Genomic DNA, 18,070 nt, shown 5'->3' on the forward strand with positions numbered 1-18,070 from the left:
ATCACACACTGAAATCACCACCACACCGTTGGATGCGGTCCATGCACACCATCTGCATCAATGAGCTGGCCAGGGCGTCTCTGGGACCCCAGTGCAGGAGATGAGCCTACCTGTCCAATCACATTTATCATGATTTCCCAGGGAAATCACATCCAAGAGTACTCACACAGCTTTCCAAAAGCACTGGACAATTTTTTTGCCCATGATCTCTTTCTCATTTTTTTAAAATAATGAGTAAAGCAGGAAATCAGTGGAATGACCACACTAGTTAATTGAGATTTTAAATGGTTCTGGCTGAGGAAAACCAATCTGCCAGTACTGACTTGAGGCTCTGACATCAGGGTGAAAAGGACCCAGCTACCCTTCCCCACCACCTAAATACAATAAAAGCAAAAACTGTAGGCCAGGCGCTCCTAACCTGAGGCCTATAGACAGAATTCTGTGTGTCCCTAAACTTGGATGGGAAAACATTTCTATCTTCATTTTCACTAACTCCTAAAACTGAAAATTTGCATTTCCTTTAAACATGAACGTAGGTGATAAGCCATGTTAGTACTGGCAGTATCTATGACTTTATCAATAGAAATCAGATGTGTTACTACATTTCAGTTGGTGTAGATCTTATAAATATTTATGCTAATTACTACTTCAAAATTATGGCATCTGATCCACCACTAGATCCAGCTGTGTAACAAGTTATTAAAACACAAATATTAAATCCTAAGTTTTTGAAAAACAATGTAACTTGCTGGCTTATAATTATTTCCACTTCATATATTGAAAAACACGTTTCTGCAGAGGCACTCACAGGTTTCACCAGGCTGCCAAACGAGTTCAAGGTGCAAAAAAGGGTAAGAACCCCTCATGTCAGCTTTCCCATAGCGAATTCCAAATGCTAGAACCTAGACTCAAATGGTTACTAGGCAAGGGACCCCAGGCATACTTTAAATTCTGACTGCTGGCCTACTCTGTAATATTAACACTGAAATCACAAAGCTATTTTAAGGCTGAGGAAGAAAACGTAAAGTGCTTTATTAACCGAAAGCACAGCAATGTAAATACTATTTGCTACAAAAAGACATTCAGCAACAGGGCAATAGAAGGAGCGGTTGCCTCAAAGCCACAGCAGCTCCTATCAAATAATGCAGCCCAGTGGCAAAGTGCTGTTGTAAGACTGAGTAAGGAGCTTGAGCCACCGCATCAATGAATGAACTGCTTCCTTCACAGAGAAAGCCTTGTGAGGAACAAAAATGTTCAGAAGTAGCCCTGGCTGTTGTGGCTCAGTGGATTGAATGCAGGCCTGCGAACCAACGACTTGCTGGTTCGATTCCCAGTGAGGGCACATGCCTGGGTTGCAGGCCAGGTCCCCAGTAGGGGGTGCGTGAAACATCAAAGCACACATTGATGTTTCTTTCCCTCTCTTTCTCCCTGCCTTCCCCCGTCTCTAAAAATAAATAAAATCTTTTTTAAAAAAAGTTCAGAAGTAGCCCTGGCTGGTGTGGCTCAGTGGATTGAGCGCCAGCCTGTGAACCAAGGAGTCGCAGGTTCTATTCCCAGTCAGGGCATATGCCTGGGTTGCGGGCCAGGTCCCCAGTGGGGGGCACGTGAGAGGCAACCACACATTGATGTTTCTCTCTTTCTCTCCCCTCTCCTCTCTAAAAAGCAAATAAAATCTTTTAAAAAAAAAGTTCAGAAGTAAAAAAAAGTGTTTAGAAAACAGTCGAAGGACTTCACTTTCAGCAGCACTGCTCCAGAGCGTCAAATACAGGCCATTGGTATGTAACATCGCTCATGCACTTCCTTCCTCCAGTCCCACGAATCACGGGAACAGAGTGAAACTGAACAATTTATCAATACAAATGCAAACTCTTGTATCAGCAATAATTCGAACGCAAAGGAGGGGACTAGTGAACTGCACGGGAAACAGTAGCACATTTTTATATCAGCACTGCTCCAGCCCAGTAAAAACACCATCAGCCCAGCCTTCCTCCAGCCCAGTCATATCACCATTAACCGCTTTCTAAAAATATTCAGTCAGTTTCAGGTTTTTTATCTGATGAGTTGCAGAGAACTTAAACTACAGCCATATTTGTCTTGTGTTTTAAAAAGGGGACTACGTGATACTACAGCTTATCCTATTTTAGATTATAAAGGACACAATACCACTATAGCCATCCAAGTGAAATAATAGTGCTTAGATCTTACCACATTTCCTTTAAAATGCAGCAAAACGAGAGGTTGTTTTTAATCATCAGAATTCAGAATTTGCATGCTTTTAAAACAATTCTAAAAATGTTCAAAAACAATCAGGCACCATGGTCTCTCCAATGAGAAGTGGGTAGCAGGCAGCATTCACCATTATCACCCAAAGTAAAAACACTGCTTTCCATTCCATTCTTCCATGTGCATTCCTTCCTCTCCCTTGAATGCATCCTTCTATGGTCTGGCACGACCTGATCCACCTCGTTTCTAACTCTTAGCTCTTGGCAGACCAGTGTGTCACCAGATTCACCAGTGGATTTAGCCTTGGCCTCGAGCTAGTCTTCAAGCATAAAGTCATGCCCAATATTAGTAAACACTATCTCCAGACACCAGATATACTTGGTTTCTTCTCTAAAATGGAAAACAGCCAGCTCTGTTCCCCCAGAACAATGTTCTAACAGTAGTACTATTATTTTTTAATCTTACAGTTTACAGAGCCTTTGTAAAGCATTATAGAAGCATTTGGAGTGCGGTTAGGATTCTTAATGTCTACCAATGCCACTTTGAACTTCTTTGCATAAGAAAAAATATTTGCTGAAAGACAATCTAGTTCCAACATGATTTCGACTCCTATGTTGTTTCTTCTTCCATGCCAATCTAAGAAAAAAGAAAAAAGTGGGCATATACTCATTTTTAAAGACAATCTGCTAGATACCATGAACCTATCTTGGGAGTTAGAATGTTCTAGGTTGCCACTAATTCTATCTCAAAAAGAGACAGTGAATGTTTCATTTTTAATGCTTTGCTTACTGTAAATTCACCATAAGTGAGCTCCTTCCACTGATAAAACAGAAACCTTGTGTAAAAAAGTAACGGAATAACCCAGTGATGTCTAACAATGTGTGTCAATACAGCCTCACCTTGGATGTGGGTTGTTTTGCACAAACACACTACACCAAGCTGGTAGTTAGAAACACTTCCTTAGGTGAGTTTCAATTGCTCTTGTTGCAGACCTCTCTCCAAACTATCATCTATTTGTGCATCCAAAAACCTAAGCTTCACAGCAGCAATCCAAAATGATCATTATTTCCACATCTAATACACCAGTAAGAGGGGGAACAGAAATAAACTTGTGACTTTCAACTTTACAGTGAGGCCGAATCTTTTCCTCTCCTCGGGTCACTTTTATAATGAAGAACTGGTGAATGTAATAGGTTGTGTGTATCATTTACCAGAATGGTAAATGGAAGTCATTACTACTGTTCAAAAAAGGCCCTAAGGCCATCCTATTGTAAAAAAAGATAAATGGTACCAAGTGATGCAAAGAGAACTACAAAAAGACCAGGAGACACCTTTGTACTGTGTGGTCAGAAGAGAGAAAGAGGGGACCTAACTGAAATAAAAGAACAGACACATGAAATTTCTCATTTGTAATTTTAATCAAAGCATTTCTAATTATTTTTTAACTTCCATGTAAGCACCAAATTTTAATCATCTAAGTCCATTTGGGGGGGAAGAAACACCATCAGGAACTCCCCTCCAGAACAAAACAATGATGTTCATTCTTCCAAACAACCAAATTCAAAGTCTACAAAAATAAAAACAAAAAACAGCCTACACGGGGGAGGAAAACACGTAATGAAAATCACATTCTAGGGGTTCAGTGCATGGAGCAGCCTTTTGCTATGCTGTCTAATCATCCTTCAGTTGACTTTCGAAAAATAACACCCTAGTTCTTCAAAATATACATTTTCCATTTGCCTTTTTAAATTAAAAATAATAATTAAACAAGAAAACTTGGGAGGGGTTCACAATCAATTGCCTGCCTTGTTTTGATGTCGTGCACAGCATGTGATGGTCAGGAAGGCTATTTGTAAGCACACATGATTACTGCTACTGATCTTCAAGGTGTAGCTTTCTTCCACACAGTGTAAAACACCCACCTGGACCCAGAGTCAAGGAATAAGAGCAGATAATTGAAAGAAGCACAAGTATCACTTAAAATGTGTCTGCTGGCCTACAGACTGAAGGACTGATAAAAGTTTCATAGCTTAACAGCAGTGATTTTCAACCTTTTTTATCTCATGGCACACATAAATTACTGAAATTGTGTGGTGCACCAAAAAATATGTTTTTTTTGCTGATCTGACCAAAAATACGTGTAATTTTGATTCGTTCACACCAAACAGCAGCTATTGTGTTGGCTGTTGTCATTTTTTTTACTTGGCAATCTAAGGGAAAAGAGGTCAGTGACCGTGACTAAATAGGTATTGCCCGTTTGAAAAATTCTCACAGGACACTGGTTGAAAATCGCTGGCTTAGAGCACTGTGGCAATGAGAACGAAGGCCTCTTAAATAAGCCACTTTGTAGCCTGGACACTCACCGCCTGCGACACCGAAGTGCAGGGAGCGAACATAAAAAAGGCTAAAGGCACGCACATATCCTCTCAGTAACAGTGCTACTTTCAAGATCTCTTAAGATGTTTTAGCGAATTCACAGAAAAAGGAAGGGTCAGAGGGAGAGGCCAAAAACAAGAGGGTGGTGAGAAATGGAGTGGCAGGAGCGTAGGAGGTGAGAGGAAAGCAGGGAAAAAAGGGTGGAAGGAGGGACAAGAGCTGAAGGGAAGTCAGAAGACCAAAGCCCCTCTTCCAAATGTTATCAAGTGATTTCTAAAGTATTTCCACAGATAAGCACAGACCTGACTCTAAAAATTGCTCTGGAGAGGAACCCCTATGCAGGTGAACAGTTGGCAGGGGGAGAGGTGTCTGAGCTTGCTACACGCCAGGGAAGAACAGGCCAGCAGGAAAGCACACAGCACTCGACTCATCCCAGGGCAGACCCTGGGGTGGATGGTGGGGTTACTGCCAGGGCTCTGCAGGCCAGCAGCAGTCACAGCAAACTGCCACCTCAAGAAAGGAAGCTTTGGTTCACAGGATACAGTGTTTTAGGAGGAGGAAACACACTACACATTTCTAATGACAATGCTCATTCTGGTTTTTCCCCTGCTTCTTTTCTTATGTCTCTAGATTAACTTTACTAAGTAGTACTAACAGAGACCAGCATTATCTTTGAGATCCCCAGCATTATTTTTAGCTCTCAATTTCTCCTGCAAATCAGAATCAAGTGAAGTGTAGAAACTAATATTCAAGTAAGATCATCTTAATATAAAAGTTGAATGCATGCCTTCAGTCTTTTTGCCTGCTACAGCTGGGGCGGTGTCTTGTCTAGGGCTTCTGAAGTTTAAGTGCACATCATTCCCCTGGAGGGCTGCTAAAGGCAGGTCACCAGAGCCACCTCCAGCTTCTGCCATTGGACAGCAGTCCAGGTGTGGCTTAAGAATTTGCACGTCTAACTAGTTCCCAGATGATGCTGCAGGTCTGGAGCCTGCCTGTGACAACCAGTAGTGCCTGAACATTAAACCCCCCTGGGGAGCTCAGGAACTGAGCTGTTCAGGGTGGGATCCAGGAATCAGTCAGTACTGCTTTAAAAGTCCCAGAGGATTCCAATGTGCAGCCAAGTTTGAAAACTGGGGCCTGATATAATATACTAAAGAGCGACTTATTTTTTTAATGTTAAACTGGCATGGCATTCACTTGGTGTTCTGATTTGGCAACACAATGATATGGTCAAAGGATACAATTCCAAGTATGAAGGGACACAGACGATCTCCTTTGAGAACTCCACAGGACAATACAGGTGCCCAAGCTGTTCTTCATAGAGTGACAGGGCTTCAGTCAAATTGACACAGTTCCCCTAAATCAAAGAGAGAAAAGCAAACAATAAGGTACTTGAGTCCACTGAGGGTCCCACTCATTTCAAGGTCGCCAATAAATGAGAACAATTCCAGCTTTAGATAAAAGTTCACCTTTGAAAATGGGATAAGGTTTCTGTACTTTCACAAATTGCAAGAGTTCTATTTATAGATCCATTAGCTCATTATCCTACCTCATTTACCAAGCCATTTCAAATGATTAGAGTATGAAGCCATGGAAAACAGTGAGACCAATTTCTCATTAGTGACACAGCCATTGTATCAACACCATGCAATTAGCAAAGATTCATACTCATAAGCCATTCAAAATAAGTTTCCCAGTAGTCACCACTGCACTGAAAATAATGTATCAAAGAGAGATAATATTCTTGACTTCCAAAATAGCTTAACCTATGACCCTCATAAAAGTGTAAGATACTGGCACAGAACTATATTCACATCCCTCACACTTTCCCCCAAATCTCATTTAAGGCATAAGAGAACTAAAGTCTATTCAGGATATACAGACCAAGGATATTGCCCAGTTCTACTCATCAAGCATTCTTTCCTGACCTCATTGTTCTTTTGTCCCTTTTTTGCCTCCACTGACCTGCTTCCCTAGCAGATCAGGGTGGTGAATGAGATATAGAAGACATCTGTCTTGGGAATACTGGGAAAGGTATTTTTTATCCTGGACAATCAAGGAAAAACAGCAACCCACTCCCTTCTACTTTCTTCTAGCCTATAACCTAGATGTAACATTTGGAGCTGCAGCAGCCACTCTGTGTCAATGAGGAAAAAACAGTAAAGAGAATCAGAGATGCTGGCCAAAAGTCACAGTAAAGTGGCTGAATGGACACCACTTCTGCCTGGTTCTACATCTCTGCTTCTCAATCTTTATTTTTTAAATCACACGTTGCCAACAGCAGTTTTTCTTTTTAACATCCTATTCTGCAGCTTCCTTGCCTCTTTTTGCCCAGATGCCAAAGAGTCAGGTATTGACATGAGCCTTGCGAAGACTGGCAAATGTCTTGAAGTTCTCGTCCTCTGCAGTGACCCTGGCTGTCTTCTTGTAAACATTCCACATGGGCACAACTGGTCGTGTCAGCTGGGTGGCCAACTTGAGTTCTTCAACAGAACTGTCTTCTGTTCTTGGGGACTGAGGGCTGCCTGGGGAGAAGGATGAGCTTGGAGCAGTATTCCTTCAGCTGCTGCAGGGTAGGAGGTGTTCCACCTCCCTCCAAGCTGGAGGAGTACATTTTTTCTGGATGCCAGCCATCCTTAATTCCTCCACGCTAAAGCCCCTGCCGGCTCGCACATTGGTGTAGTACCTCACCTCACTGTGGAGCATCTCACTATGGGTCGGAGGGGTCCAGACACAGGGGGTTCTCTGGCTGGCTGCATATCTCCCAAGTGCGCTGGTTAAACCACATGGCAACGTGCCGCTGCTAGTCGTTGTGGAATTGGGGCCTCAGGATCATGCCATTTCAGCACTGCGCTATGGATGCTGCCTACGGGCCTTCTCTGAAGAACCGCCACCAGAAAGCAGTGGTTCTCAATCTTTACTGTACATATGAACCACAGGTGATCGTGGTAAAATACCAATTGTCATTCAGTAGACTGGGGGTAGGGTCTATCATTTTAGCACGATCTTCCCCCAAGAGCTTTCATAACAGATTTCGAAAACTAGATGGGCATTTGATGCTGCCTATTTTCTTTTCAACACTGAAGTTCTTAACATTCAGAGGGCTAATGCATGTATGTGCTGATTCTATTTCTTTCTAAGACCTTCACTATCAATTTGCCTCAAAATAGCCAAGTACAATATAAGATGAAAATTATTCACAAATAAAGGCAGCTTGTGATGTAAGCATTTTCGAGGAAGGTATTTCAAAACCAACCAGCCAGCCAGCCACGGGCAAGCGGGTAGGCAGAACTATTCTGAGAGCGGGCCTTGGCAGTTTTAACTTTGCACATTCGCTCAACATGACGTCGTCCTTCAGTGCTGGCCAGTTTAGTAACCCATCATCTAGGGTCCTGCAGTGGGACTTGGCCAAAGGACCCTTGGCCAGCATATAATTTGGTTTCAACATCAAGTTCACCATGAGAGCATATAAACACCACATGTGTAATTTAAGACTCACAAATAGAAAACACCGCCTGGCTGTTTTTAGTGCACATCACCACTGGGGAAGCTGTAGAACGGAAACGCCACCAAGGTGCACAGCTCCACGGTTTCCCTCGCCATCCTAAAATTGACACCATACTCTCTCTTGATAGAGGGTATATGGGAGGACCTCCTTACAGACATTGTGGTAAGGAAACAGGATACTTTCAATTTGTTCTTCCCCAACCCTGTCAAAAAGTGGTTTAAAAAAAGAAAAAAAACAAAAAAACCTCACCACAAATAGAGACCTACCCCCAAAAGTAATGCATTCCACTTTCTTGTGTATCTAAATAACCATGTTTCCTTTTTCTTTTCTTAAGAAAGACACAGGGGAAATGCAGAACAAAAATCAAATAGCAAAGAATTAAGTACTTACGAAGGATGAGAGAAAAGGAATAATGGGGCAAGGAGGAGAGCACTCCAAGAGGGTAAATCACAATTCAGTAGCTTCGGTTCTAGAAAGTTCTCCTTGCCCCATGTAAGTGACACTTGGTTTTTTACTTTAAATTTCTGTATTGTTTGTATCTTTTAAACTTAAGTTACCATGTATTACTTCTGTAATGTAAAAATAAAGTCCAGAAGAATAAATCCTTAAGGACATCATTTTTATCAGATTCAAAAGCAAGCAAAACTAAACAATATAATAATTTGGTATATCACACATATATGAAACATCTATAAAGAACAGCAGAGGAATAAAAAAAAAAACAACACTAAAGGTAGGTTACTTTCAGAAGGTGGGCAGAGATTAGGGAGGAAGGTAGATGTGTCAATGGTACTGGTAATGCCCAATTCTCAGGCTAAGGGGAGTCAGGAGTTTGCGGATAGTTTGCATCATAATTTACATGAATGTCACACACATTATCAAATAGCCCAGTTTTAATGGGGAGAGAAAGGAGGTCAAGAGCTGGGACCTGGCTCAGTCTCGTGAAAGCAATTCTTTCCCAGCTTTGGGTTCAAATTCCCCCATGCACCAGAACTCAGTCCCTTGTGGCACCCACAACGACAAGGTGGTCTTCAAGCAGCCACAGGGACATTATACACTTGCTCCTGTGATGCAAGCAAATTTAAGCAGGAACATCTAGCTTTCGTCAAATCACCAAGCAACAGGCCACACAGCACTTTCAGTCCATCTCTAACCTTACTCCAGTTCTAAGAGACACACTTGGGAAAGGGAAGTAGGTGTAAATCAAGGGTGTCTTCTGAGCATATCACCTGATAGTTTAAAAAAATATAGCGCTGTGGCAACCACAGCAGCACATCCAGCATCAAAGCAGTCTGCGCTGCTGACTCCACCACTGCTTCTTCAAAGGCCTACGCCTCCTCAGTGCGCGAATGTACCGTGTGAGCCCGGGTATGATAAAGTGAGCTTGCCCGAGGTCTCCAACTGTAATGAACACAAGGACAAGAACCTGTCCAATACATCTTTTGCACAATTCTTGGAAACTAGCACAGCCCTGGGCATAGAATGTGTTTTATGGTAAAAGTCAGGTGGCCAAGGCAAGTTATCAAAGCCTGGGTCATTAATAATTAATGAATGGGCTGTGGTGATCTGTTAAGGAAGGGTTTTTATTACTCCACCATACTGAGATAGCAGCTCCCCAAGAAGGCTGTCTACCAATTAAATGTTCTCAACGAAAGAAAACAGTCACAGTTTCTTGTTAATTTCACTTGTGAAAATTCCCCAACGCAGGCATTTGGGTTGCTTTTACAAGAATAAGTTGACTCTGTTTGAGCAGGTTTCATTGTAGATTTCCTACACATGGAAAAATCACGGTCTGTGTCTCCATCTTGTGGTAGCAGCTCATACTACAGCCGAAGCCCAAGGTTGACAAATCAGGAAGATTAGGGTAACCGGACACAACGGAACTGATTCATTCCAATAGACGACCGGTCAGCTATTTACAAACTTACCGCTTCAAAGAGTATAATCCAATTTGGCTGTTCTATGCTTTCTCTTTTAAAACAGAAAATGCTTATTGAGAGTTTGGGGGGAAAGAACAGTTAAGTAGACTACCTGTGTAAAATATTTCCCATCCTGTTTCAGTACTTTCATGGAGAGGTCAAGAATCAGTCTGAGGAACTCCCATGTGGAATCTGGATTTTAAAAAAATTAAGTTTTATGAATACAGGTTTGCATGCATCAGAAACAATAGCTAAGGTCAAACACATTAATACTCAACAATAACAAAAAAGAGCCATGAGTTCTAGGCAATATTTGAGAGCTTATTAATAAATGATAATGTATTGTCATTTGTGAATCTACAAATTCATACTTATATATGTGTGTATTGTCTCACACACATGTGCACATATACAAGGAAGGTCAAAATCAAATGTGCATGGCCCTGACTGGTGTGGCTTAGTAGTCTGGGCATTGTCCTACAAACTGAATGGTTGCCAGTTCGATTCCTGGTCAGTGCACATGCCCAGATTGTGGGCAGGTCCCTGGTTAGGGGCGTTCAAGAGGCAACCAAGCGATGTTTGTCTCTCACATCGAGAGACAAATCATGTCTCTCACATGGTTCTCTCCTTCTCTCCCTTCCCCTCTCTAAAAATGAATAAAATCTTTTTTAAAACTCTTTTAAAAAAGCAAACGTGCAGGTACTTAGCACTGCTCTCACAGGGCCAATAAAGATTCAACACAAAGGCAGAGGCTGAAACCTGCAAGATGCCAGCTTTAAGTAAGGAGGAAAGCAGCAACACCCCGAGAAAGAAACTGCAAGGGTCATCGGGTAGGGACCCAAGCGTGTAAACTCAGCAGGAAGACAAGGTTATACAAAAATTATTAACAGAGACACCCCAACCCAGCAGTGGTTTCGAGTGTGTGATTTCAGCAGGGAATTGCCTCTACTGTTGCTTAGGCAAGTCACCGGTTTGTCCCATTACAGGTTAAAAATCACGTAATGCAAATAAATTATCAAACCTAATGTCTTAATAATGTGATTATGACTCATTTTATTTCATGTTTGTTTCAAGTGACTCAGTTAATTTGATCATTTAGGGGCAGGACAGGATTTGACCAAAGCCAAATACAAACCATCTTTACAGTATGGGCCTCAGTTTACCTTTAGAAAATGAAGGAACTTAACGAGATAATCTCTAAGATCCTTTCATTCTCACACAGTGCCCAGAAAAAACATTTCCATGAACATTATTTTGGTTAAAAACAAAACAAAATTTACCTTCTTCCGGAGATGTGGAGATTGGAACAGCTGTCAAATCATTAATCACATAATCAAACTCTCTCCCTTCTTTGGCGTACCTCTTCAGTACTGGAATACAGTCCTCTACTAGAACCTTCCAGGAAGAACAGGAATAGATGTGGGTGAGCCAACACATGTGGAAGTAGTTAAACACTTGAGGAGGAAGGGGGAAATGCAAGCTGGGGCTGACATCCAGGGCACCTACCACATGAACAAAAAGGACTTCCACCCATGCCTAGTAGAGCTAAAATTCAGTGCTTAGTACATGCTTTATGCGCCTTCTCATTTAATCTAAACAACTCTCCAGGGACTATTATTATCCGTGTTTTACAAATAGAGAAAACCAACTTGTGAGCTTACAAAGCTTGCCCAAGGGCACCCAGTAAGAGAGCCAAGAAGTACACCTAGGGCTATCAGCCCGGTGCTGGCTCTTAACCCTAATCTATATATACTGCCTCTCCTACTATCTGTATTTTCTTCTACGTTTAGTTTTTCTTTTACACAAAGTACTGAATAACTTTGTTGTCTATTGACGTATTTTTGCATCTCACTCCAAACTCTTTTTTTAATTGTTGTTCCAGTACAGTTGTCTCCATTTTCCCCCCACCAAAACCTCCAAACTCTTAACGTATGGTTTTTTCAATTTCCTCTAACACTTTCAAGTACTGCCGGTAATAAAGCCACGTCATAAATAGCAGCTCCCAAAGGAGAGTTACTAATGAGGGAAGCACAGCAGCGAAGAGCTGGAACTCTCATACACACCCTCTACAGTAAATTCAGGAACTAAGTTGGGGGTTTGCCTTGTCTTTGGAGTACTGAAGTCTGTATGCTGGGGACCTATCTGGTTCTAGGCAACATCCCGAACTAGACAGGAGTTATTCTCTTTGCCTTTTATTTTTTTCTAGCTACAAAATACATATTTTATACAAATAATCACATATTATAAATCAGAAACCAAACTTTGCCACAATTCCCTAAAATAATCTATTCCACATTTTTTCTATCAGTGTTCTTACACATATCCTCAAAGTCACATATTTTTAAAGTAACTGAATCTAACTGTCCTAATGTTTTATAATGGCCTTCACTTAAAACATCATTCGGGGGCAACCATGCAAAGACACAGAAGCCGCTCACACCCGAGTTGCCTTCAATCTACTTATCAATCCCATTAGATATGCTCACATTTTTTTCCCCCTATGCTCATACAGATTCTTAGAAACACTCACCTGCAAAAAAACACAAGCGCTTGTTCTTTTGCAAAACTAGGGTCGCACACCTTGTTCTGAACTTGGGAATATTTACCTAACACTGTTCCAGGTAATGATGTTTATAAAAATGCATAGTTCCACTAAAAAGGTTCTATACTTATCATCTTCGGGCCTTCCGCTCTGCAAACACAGCCATAATAAACCTTAAAGAGATGCCTTTCTGTCCACGCGCGGGATCTGCAACCAGCGGATTGCAAGGCGAAGGCACATGTACTTTAGTTTTTATGGCAATTCACATTCCGACCAGCAATGCATGCGAGCAACTGTTCCCTTTCATCCGTCCCAGCACTAGGTGTTGTTTCTCTTCTTATACTTTTGTCAAATCCCTTGCTAACAGTTTCACACGAACTTTCTGGGCCACCAACAGGGGTGAGCGTCTTTTAAGTTTACAAGTTATTTGACTTCCACCTTCTGAGAAGTATGAGTTCATACCCTTAATACCTTTTTCTACTTAGTTAATTTTAAAATTTAAGTTGCAGGGGCTCTTTGTATTATTAAAGGGATTAAACTCCCTGTCCCGTTTGTTAGCAGTATTGCTTTCAGTCTGCCTTTGGCTCTGTGTGTGTTATCATTACATTTTGAGGTTCTTGTCCTTTCTTTAAAGGTTTCCCAACTCCTAAATTTTCCTCAATGTGTTTGTTTTTATATCTAGAGCTTAAACCATCTGAAATTACTTTCTCTATGGCTTTTAGGGTTAGTTAACTTTGTTCTCATGCAGATGGACAGCCCATTATGCCACCATCACTTATTAAATCAACTAAATCTTCTTTTCCTAAGTGAAATAATTAATAGGGTGAAGGATCAGAGTGAAGAAATGAAATGGAGTCACTATGGTCAAGCTGCTAAATTATTTTTAAAATGCAGGCCGAGGCATGAAAAAACAATTCTATTCTTTCTTGCCTTAACGAGCTTGGGAACTTAAACTTCTGAACTTTCCAGGCCTGTATCAATGCCTAGATGCACATCTGGTTCTACGTCAATGCTTGGACATCCATCAGACCCCCAGATGACCGACCATCAGAATGACCTTAGGAAACCATCCCGCTGTCCAGATCACTGCCCATCTGAAGCTTATGATCCTGGACCAATCAATGGGCTAAGAATGCAGGATCGATTGTTCTCAAGAACGTACCCTTTACTATAAAAAACTCTCAGCTTTTCTTTCTGCTTTGGAACACTTTTGGTATTGCCTAGTTGTATTTCCAGTTTGCAAACCCTAATCAGTACCCTTAAATAAATCTTTGTCATTTACTTCTAGTCTTTTCATTTATTTCTAGATAAAGGCTCCTACTCTTTTGAGCTGAGTCAACACACGTTAGGCCACTCTAGCTGTTTGTGTTCAAGCCTCTATGGCATTCCTCTTATCTATTTGTCTGTTCCTGTGTCAACATCATAGTTCTTACTATGATGGCAAATCTCCCTTCGTTCACTACGATCACTACTCACGATTATTTTCTTGGCTAATCCTAGAAGTTTATTGTTGCAAATGAATTTCAAAATCATTTGGTCTAATTTTTAAAACTCCCTTGGGATTCTGATTAGAATTAATTATAATAAGGTAGGTAGATACTGTGTTGATACCTTCACCCAAGAACTGCAATCTCTCCCCACAGATTCAAACTTCAGTTGCTGTATTTCAATAAGATATTGACATAACTCTTACCAGTCTTACAATACTCATAATTCTTGTTAAACTTCTACGTATTTAAGAATTGGTCACGGCTTTCAATAGTTTCCAGCCTATCCTTCATCCCCAATTTCCACTCAAACTGCTTTGCATTTAGCACAGCAGAAGAAATTTTTAGTTTGCCTTTATCCAATCACTTCACCAAATTTCTCATGAATGCAACTAGATTTCTAGATGACTTTCCTAGATCTTTTAAGCATTCATAACATCTGCAAATAATTTCTTTCTATATTTATACTGTTTTCATTGTCCTACCTTACTGAATGAGCTACTGCCTCAAAAACAATGCTGAATAAAGGTTATAAGCATCCTTATCTTGTTCCTAGTTTTAATGGAAATGCCTTACGTGGTTGGCCATTGTGGGCAAAAAAGAGGCCACAAACTAAACCGCCAAGCTCAGGGGGGGCCTGCAAGGCAGCCTTACAAACTCAGAGACTGAAAGTAATCACACAGGATGGTCTGAAATTAAACCTTCCTAACTAAAAGCAAGTCACAGAAGTTCGTCATGTCCTAAACTGGTATCATCCTTAACAAGGTCAGGCTCTACCTTAACTGAGCCTGTCTGTGGTGGTGTGTTTTTGCACCTACTATGATAATGTATCTTTGGAATGTCAGGGTAATTTCCTTTTTCCAGAACTCTCAGGGCACAATCTCTCACCAGAGCACAGACTAGGGAACCCCTCACAGTTGTTGTTATTAATTGTTAACTGTCCTATACCTAACAATGTAAACAAAGTATGTGTCTATCCCTTCTAGTCTTTATCCAATCTCAGAGATTTTACCCCGTCCCTAATCTACCACCAATAGGAACCTCCTAACACCTCCTGCTTTGACTGTAGTGTATAAAATAAACCACAAAACCACCAATCTCTGGAGCATTTTCTTAATCCATTAAGATTTTGCTTCCTGGCAATTGTCGTCAGTTTCTCTCAACTAAACTCATAAAAATTCTTACAGGTTTGGATGTTTCTTACATCAACGCTATTTAATACAATATTATCTTTAGGTTTCTGATAATTTCTACTACATTTAGTTTCCTTCCTTTTGCAATTTTATTTTATCTAAAGAGCTTTCCTTAAGAATGACTAAATATTCCCAAATGCTTTATCATCTATTAATATCATTTTCTCCTTTAAATTATTCATGTAATGAATTATGTTGATTTCTCCATATTCATATTTTTACATTTATGGACCAAAATTGTCCTGTGCATAATATGTAATTCTTTAAATAAACTGCTAGATTTAATTCACTACTATTTTACCTCGTACATACATACATACTTTTTGTACTCCTTCAATGATTTTAGTACTAAAATTATGCCACCATTATAAAAGCTACAGAAATGTGCTTTGGAACATTTTCTATTTTCTAAAAAAGGATAACACAGTAATTATCTGTCTTCAAATTATAAACAGCTGCAAACACCTGGTGTTTTGTTAATGATAGCCGCATTTTAATGCCTAAGGGGGCTTGTCTGCTGCTGCCCTGGAGACTGAAAGCCCTACAAACTCAGAAGAATTTTCCAGGCTCCCCCTGGTGGCTGTTCTGTTTCAGAAAGAAGGCCCACAGAAAGGGATGCATTCAGGCCACCAACTTCCTCAAGAGCTCAGCCATTTCAAAGAAAACACTACTTTTCCCTTCCCTAAAATGTCCGACTGTCTCTGCCACCATCTGCCTTCGGTGCTCTACCCTCGGCTGCACACTCAAGTGGAGAGGCTTTTTTCCCAAAGTCATGAGTAAATCTTCCCACTGAAATATGGTCTTTAATTATTATAACAGTGCCCAATTCAACATACTGCAGGTGTGAGCTGGGGATCTGTTTCTATTTTCTTAAAGCATGTACGGAACTAGGAATCTGAATCACTTGTCTAAAGTTACCCTGTAACCCGGAATAAAAAAGTTCCTTAAACTCTAAGCTTAATGTTCCTCATCCACAAAATAGAAATAACACCCATTTGGTACAGGGGTGAGCATTAAATGTTAAAACACCCCAGGCAGAGTATAGCTAACAATGCAAACATTATTGGTAAACAGTGGTAACTTTTAGCTCATTGTGAAAAAAATCCTTCCTGCGCTAAAGAACCTAATTGCTCCCTCCCTTTCTAAATTTTCAAATAGTACAAAGTGAAATACAGCTCTCTCTTCCTTTTGCCCACAAAACAGTTACAACTGCATTTTAATGTAGATATGATTCCTCTCTCAGCTAAAAAAATTAACATGCATGTTCTGTGAAATCACACTCGGATGCGCACACTTTAGGGAAGATGGGGTAAGGGTAAGTAATTTACGTCTCAACAAACTGAACCTCTCATCTAAATTGTCTATACATCTGGAGATATTCAAGATTCTGTTCAAATAAAATAAGTATTTGCTTGGTTACCTTGTGCTAACAAGTACTGTAGGTATAGAAATCAAACATTCATCCTCAAAATACAATACAAAATGTATCCTACAAACGGTAATGATAGGTGAACTTGCAAGCACAGTAGAATTTAGGACAGAGACTAATTTGCTTATTAGTACATTCCCTCTGAAAGAAAGATCCAGACAGAGAGAGATTATCCAGGGAAGAGAGACAAAAGGTGGTGGTTACCAGGTCAGAAAAAGGTGACATCTTTTGGATGAGAATAAACGAATAATAACCTCAAAATACGCCGCTTTAGCATACTGACTATTTTGAGTTGCAGGCACATGAAAAACAGCACATGTAGAGAGAGGCTTTCTCTGAACTCTGCTTCATCTGCCTGAACACAGATCCTTCAACAGGACCTGAACTGTTACAGATTCCCCTCTACGAGGGATTCAGCCAGGAAAGATCATCTCTCATCTCAGGGAAAAGACTGACACCATGTGGACTCAGGCAAACTTTGTCACAGACTACCATACCTCCTCGCCTATTCTTCTCAGGCTCCGTTCATCTTTCCTAAAAGTCATCTATTCTCCCCTAAAACATCTACATCCCCTTTTCCTATTAAGATGATATTTAAGCCTAAATTCTAGACCTAACTCTGCATTACTCATTTTTCTCTGGGTATCTGTCCTGTATACATGAGATGTACATGCTAATAAACGTCTGTTCCTCTCTTATTAATCTGTGATTACAGGAGTCTTAGGCAAGAACTAGAATGGTAGAGGGATATTTTCTTCTCCCCTACAAAAGGATTTATCTATCTATCTATCTATCTATCTATCTATATATCTATGTATATACTTAAAGTTGTTTTATTCAGATCAATAACATATGTATCACAGTATTATCAGTTCACTTAAAAACATTATCTGCAAAACGTACCTGATAGCAGTCTCCTTTAAGATTGTCTAAGACGTCACCACACGTTTTCCGCATGTATTTCTTACATCCATCAATCACCATTTGGTCTATGTTCGAACCAGGTTAAGGACAAATTTTCCCTGAATTTGGATGTATCAAAGAATTCTGAAATAGTAATACTTTAAAGAAAAGGTTAAGACAAAAGTTTTATAACACTACTTTGGGTATCCCAAGTTAAAAAATGATGAATAAGACAATGATATTATTTTTGCACCGAGAACACTCAAAAGAAACTGATTTTTTCTTCCCATGAAGAAGCTATTTCAGCAACTGCTGAGCAGCAGAGATGGTACCAAAGTCATTTGCTCTTTAATTTGCAACTAACTTATCTCTGCTTCTTTGGTGGTGGTCACATAAAAAGGCTATTGGCACTAAATTGAAGTATTTGCCCTGGCTGGTGTGGTTCAGTGGATTGAGTGCCAGCCTGCGAACGGGGGGTGTCTGTCACCTG

At 40.5% G+C, this 18,070-nt stretch overlaps 1 protein-coding gene and 1 pseudogene across 1 annotated transcript in view; both read right to left on the bottom strand.

Moving 5' to 3' along the window:
• Positions 1-3,622: 3,622 nt before the first annotated feature.
• The window catches only part of SMS (spermine synthase), a 44,298-nt gene continuing 29,850 nt past the window's right edge, over positions 3,623-18,070 (bottom strand). The window contains exons 7-11 of the mRNA XM_045203316.3: positions 17,581-17,667; positions 11,307-11,421; positions 10,139-10,218; positions 5,841-5,956; positions 3,623-4,145 (exon numbers count right to left, since the gene is read on the bottom strand). Of these exons, the coding sequence (XP_045059251.2) occupies positions 4,106-4,145; positions 5,841-5,956; positions 10,139-10,218; positions 11,307-11,421; positions 17,581-17,667 (438 nt within the window). The 3' untranslated portion in view covers positions 3,623-4,105. The remainder of the gene's footprint in view (positions 4,146-5,840; positions 5,957-10,138; positions 10,219-11,306; positions 11,422-17,580; positions 17,668-18,070) is intronic.
• LOC112313246 (large ribosomal subunit protein eL13 pseudogene) lies at positions 6,859-8,059 on the bottom strand (annotated as a pseudogene).

This window comes from Desmodus rotundus, chromosome X (genome assembly GCF_022682495.2).
Source record: "Desmodus rotundus isolate HL8 chromosome X, HLdesRot8A.1, whole genome shotgun sequence".
NCBI lineage: Eukaryota > Metazoa > Chordata > Mammalia > Chiroptera > Phyllostomidae > Desmodus > Desmodus rotundus.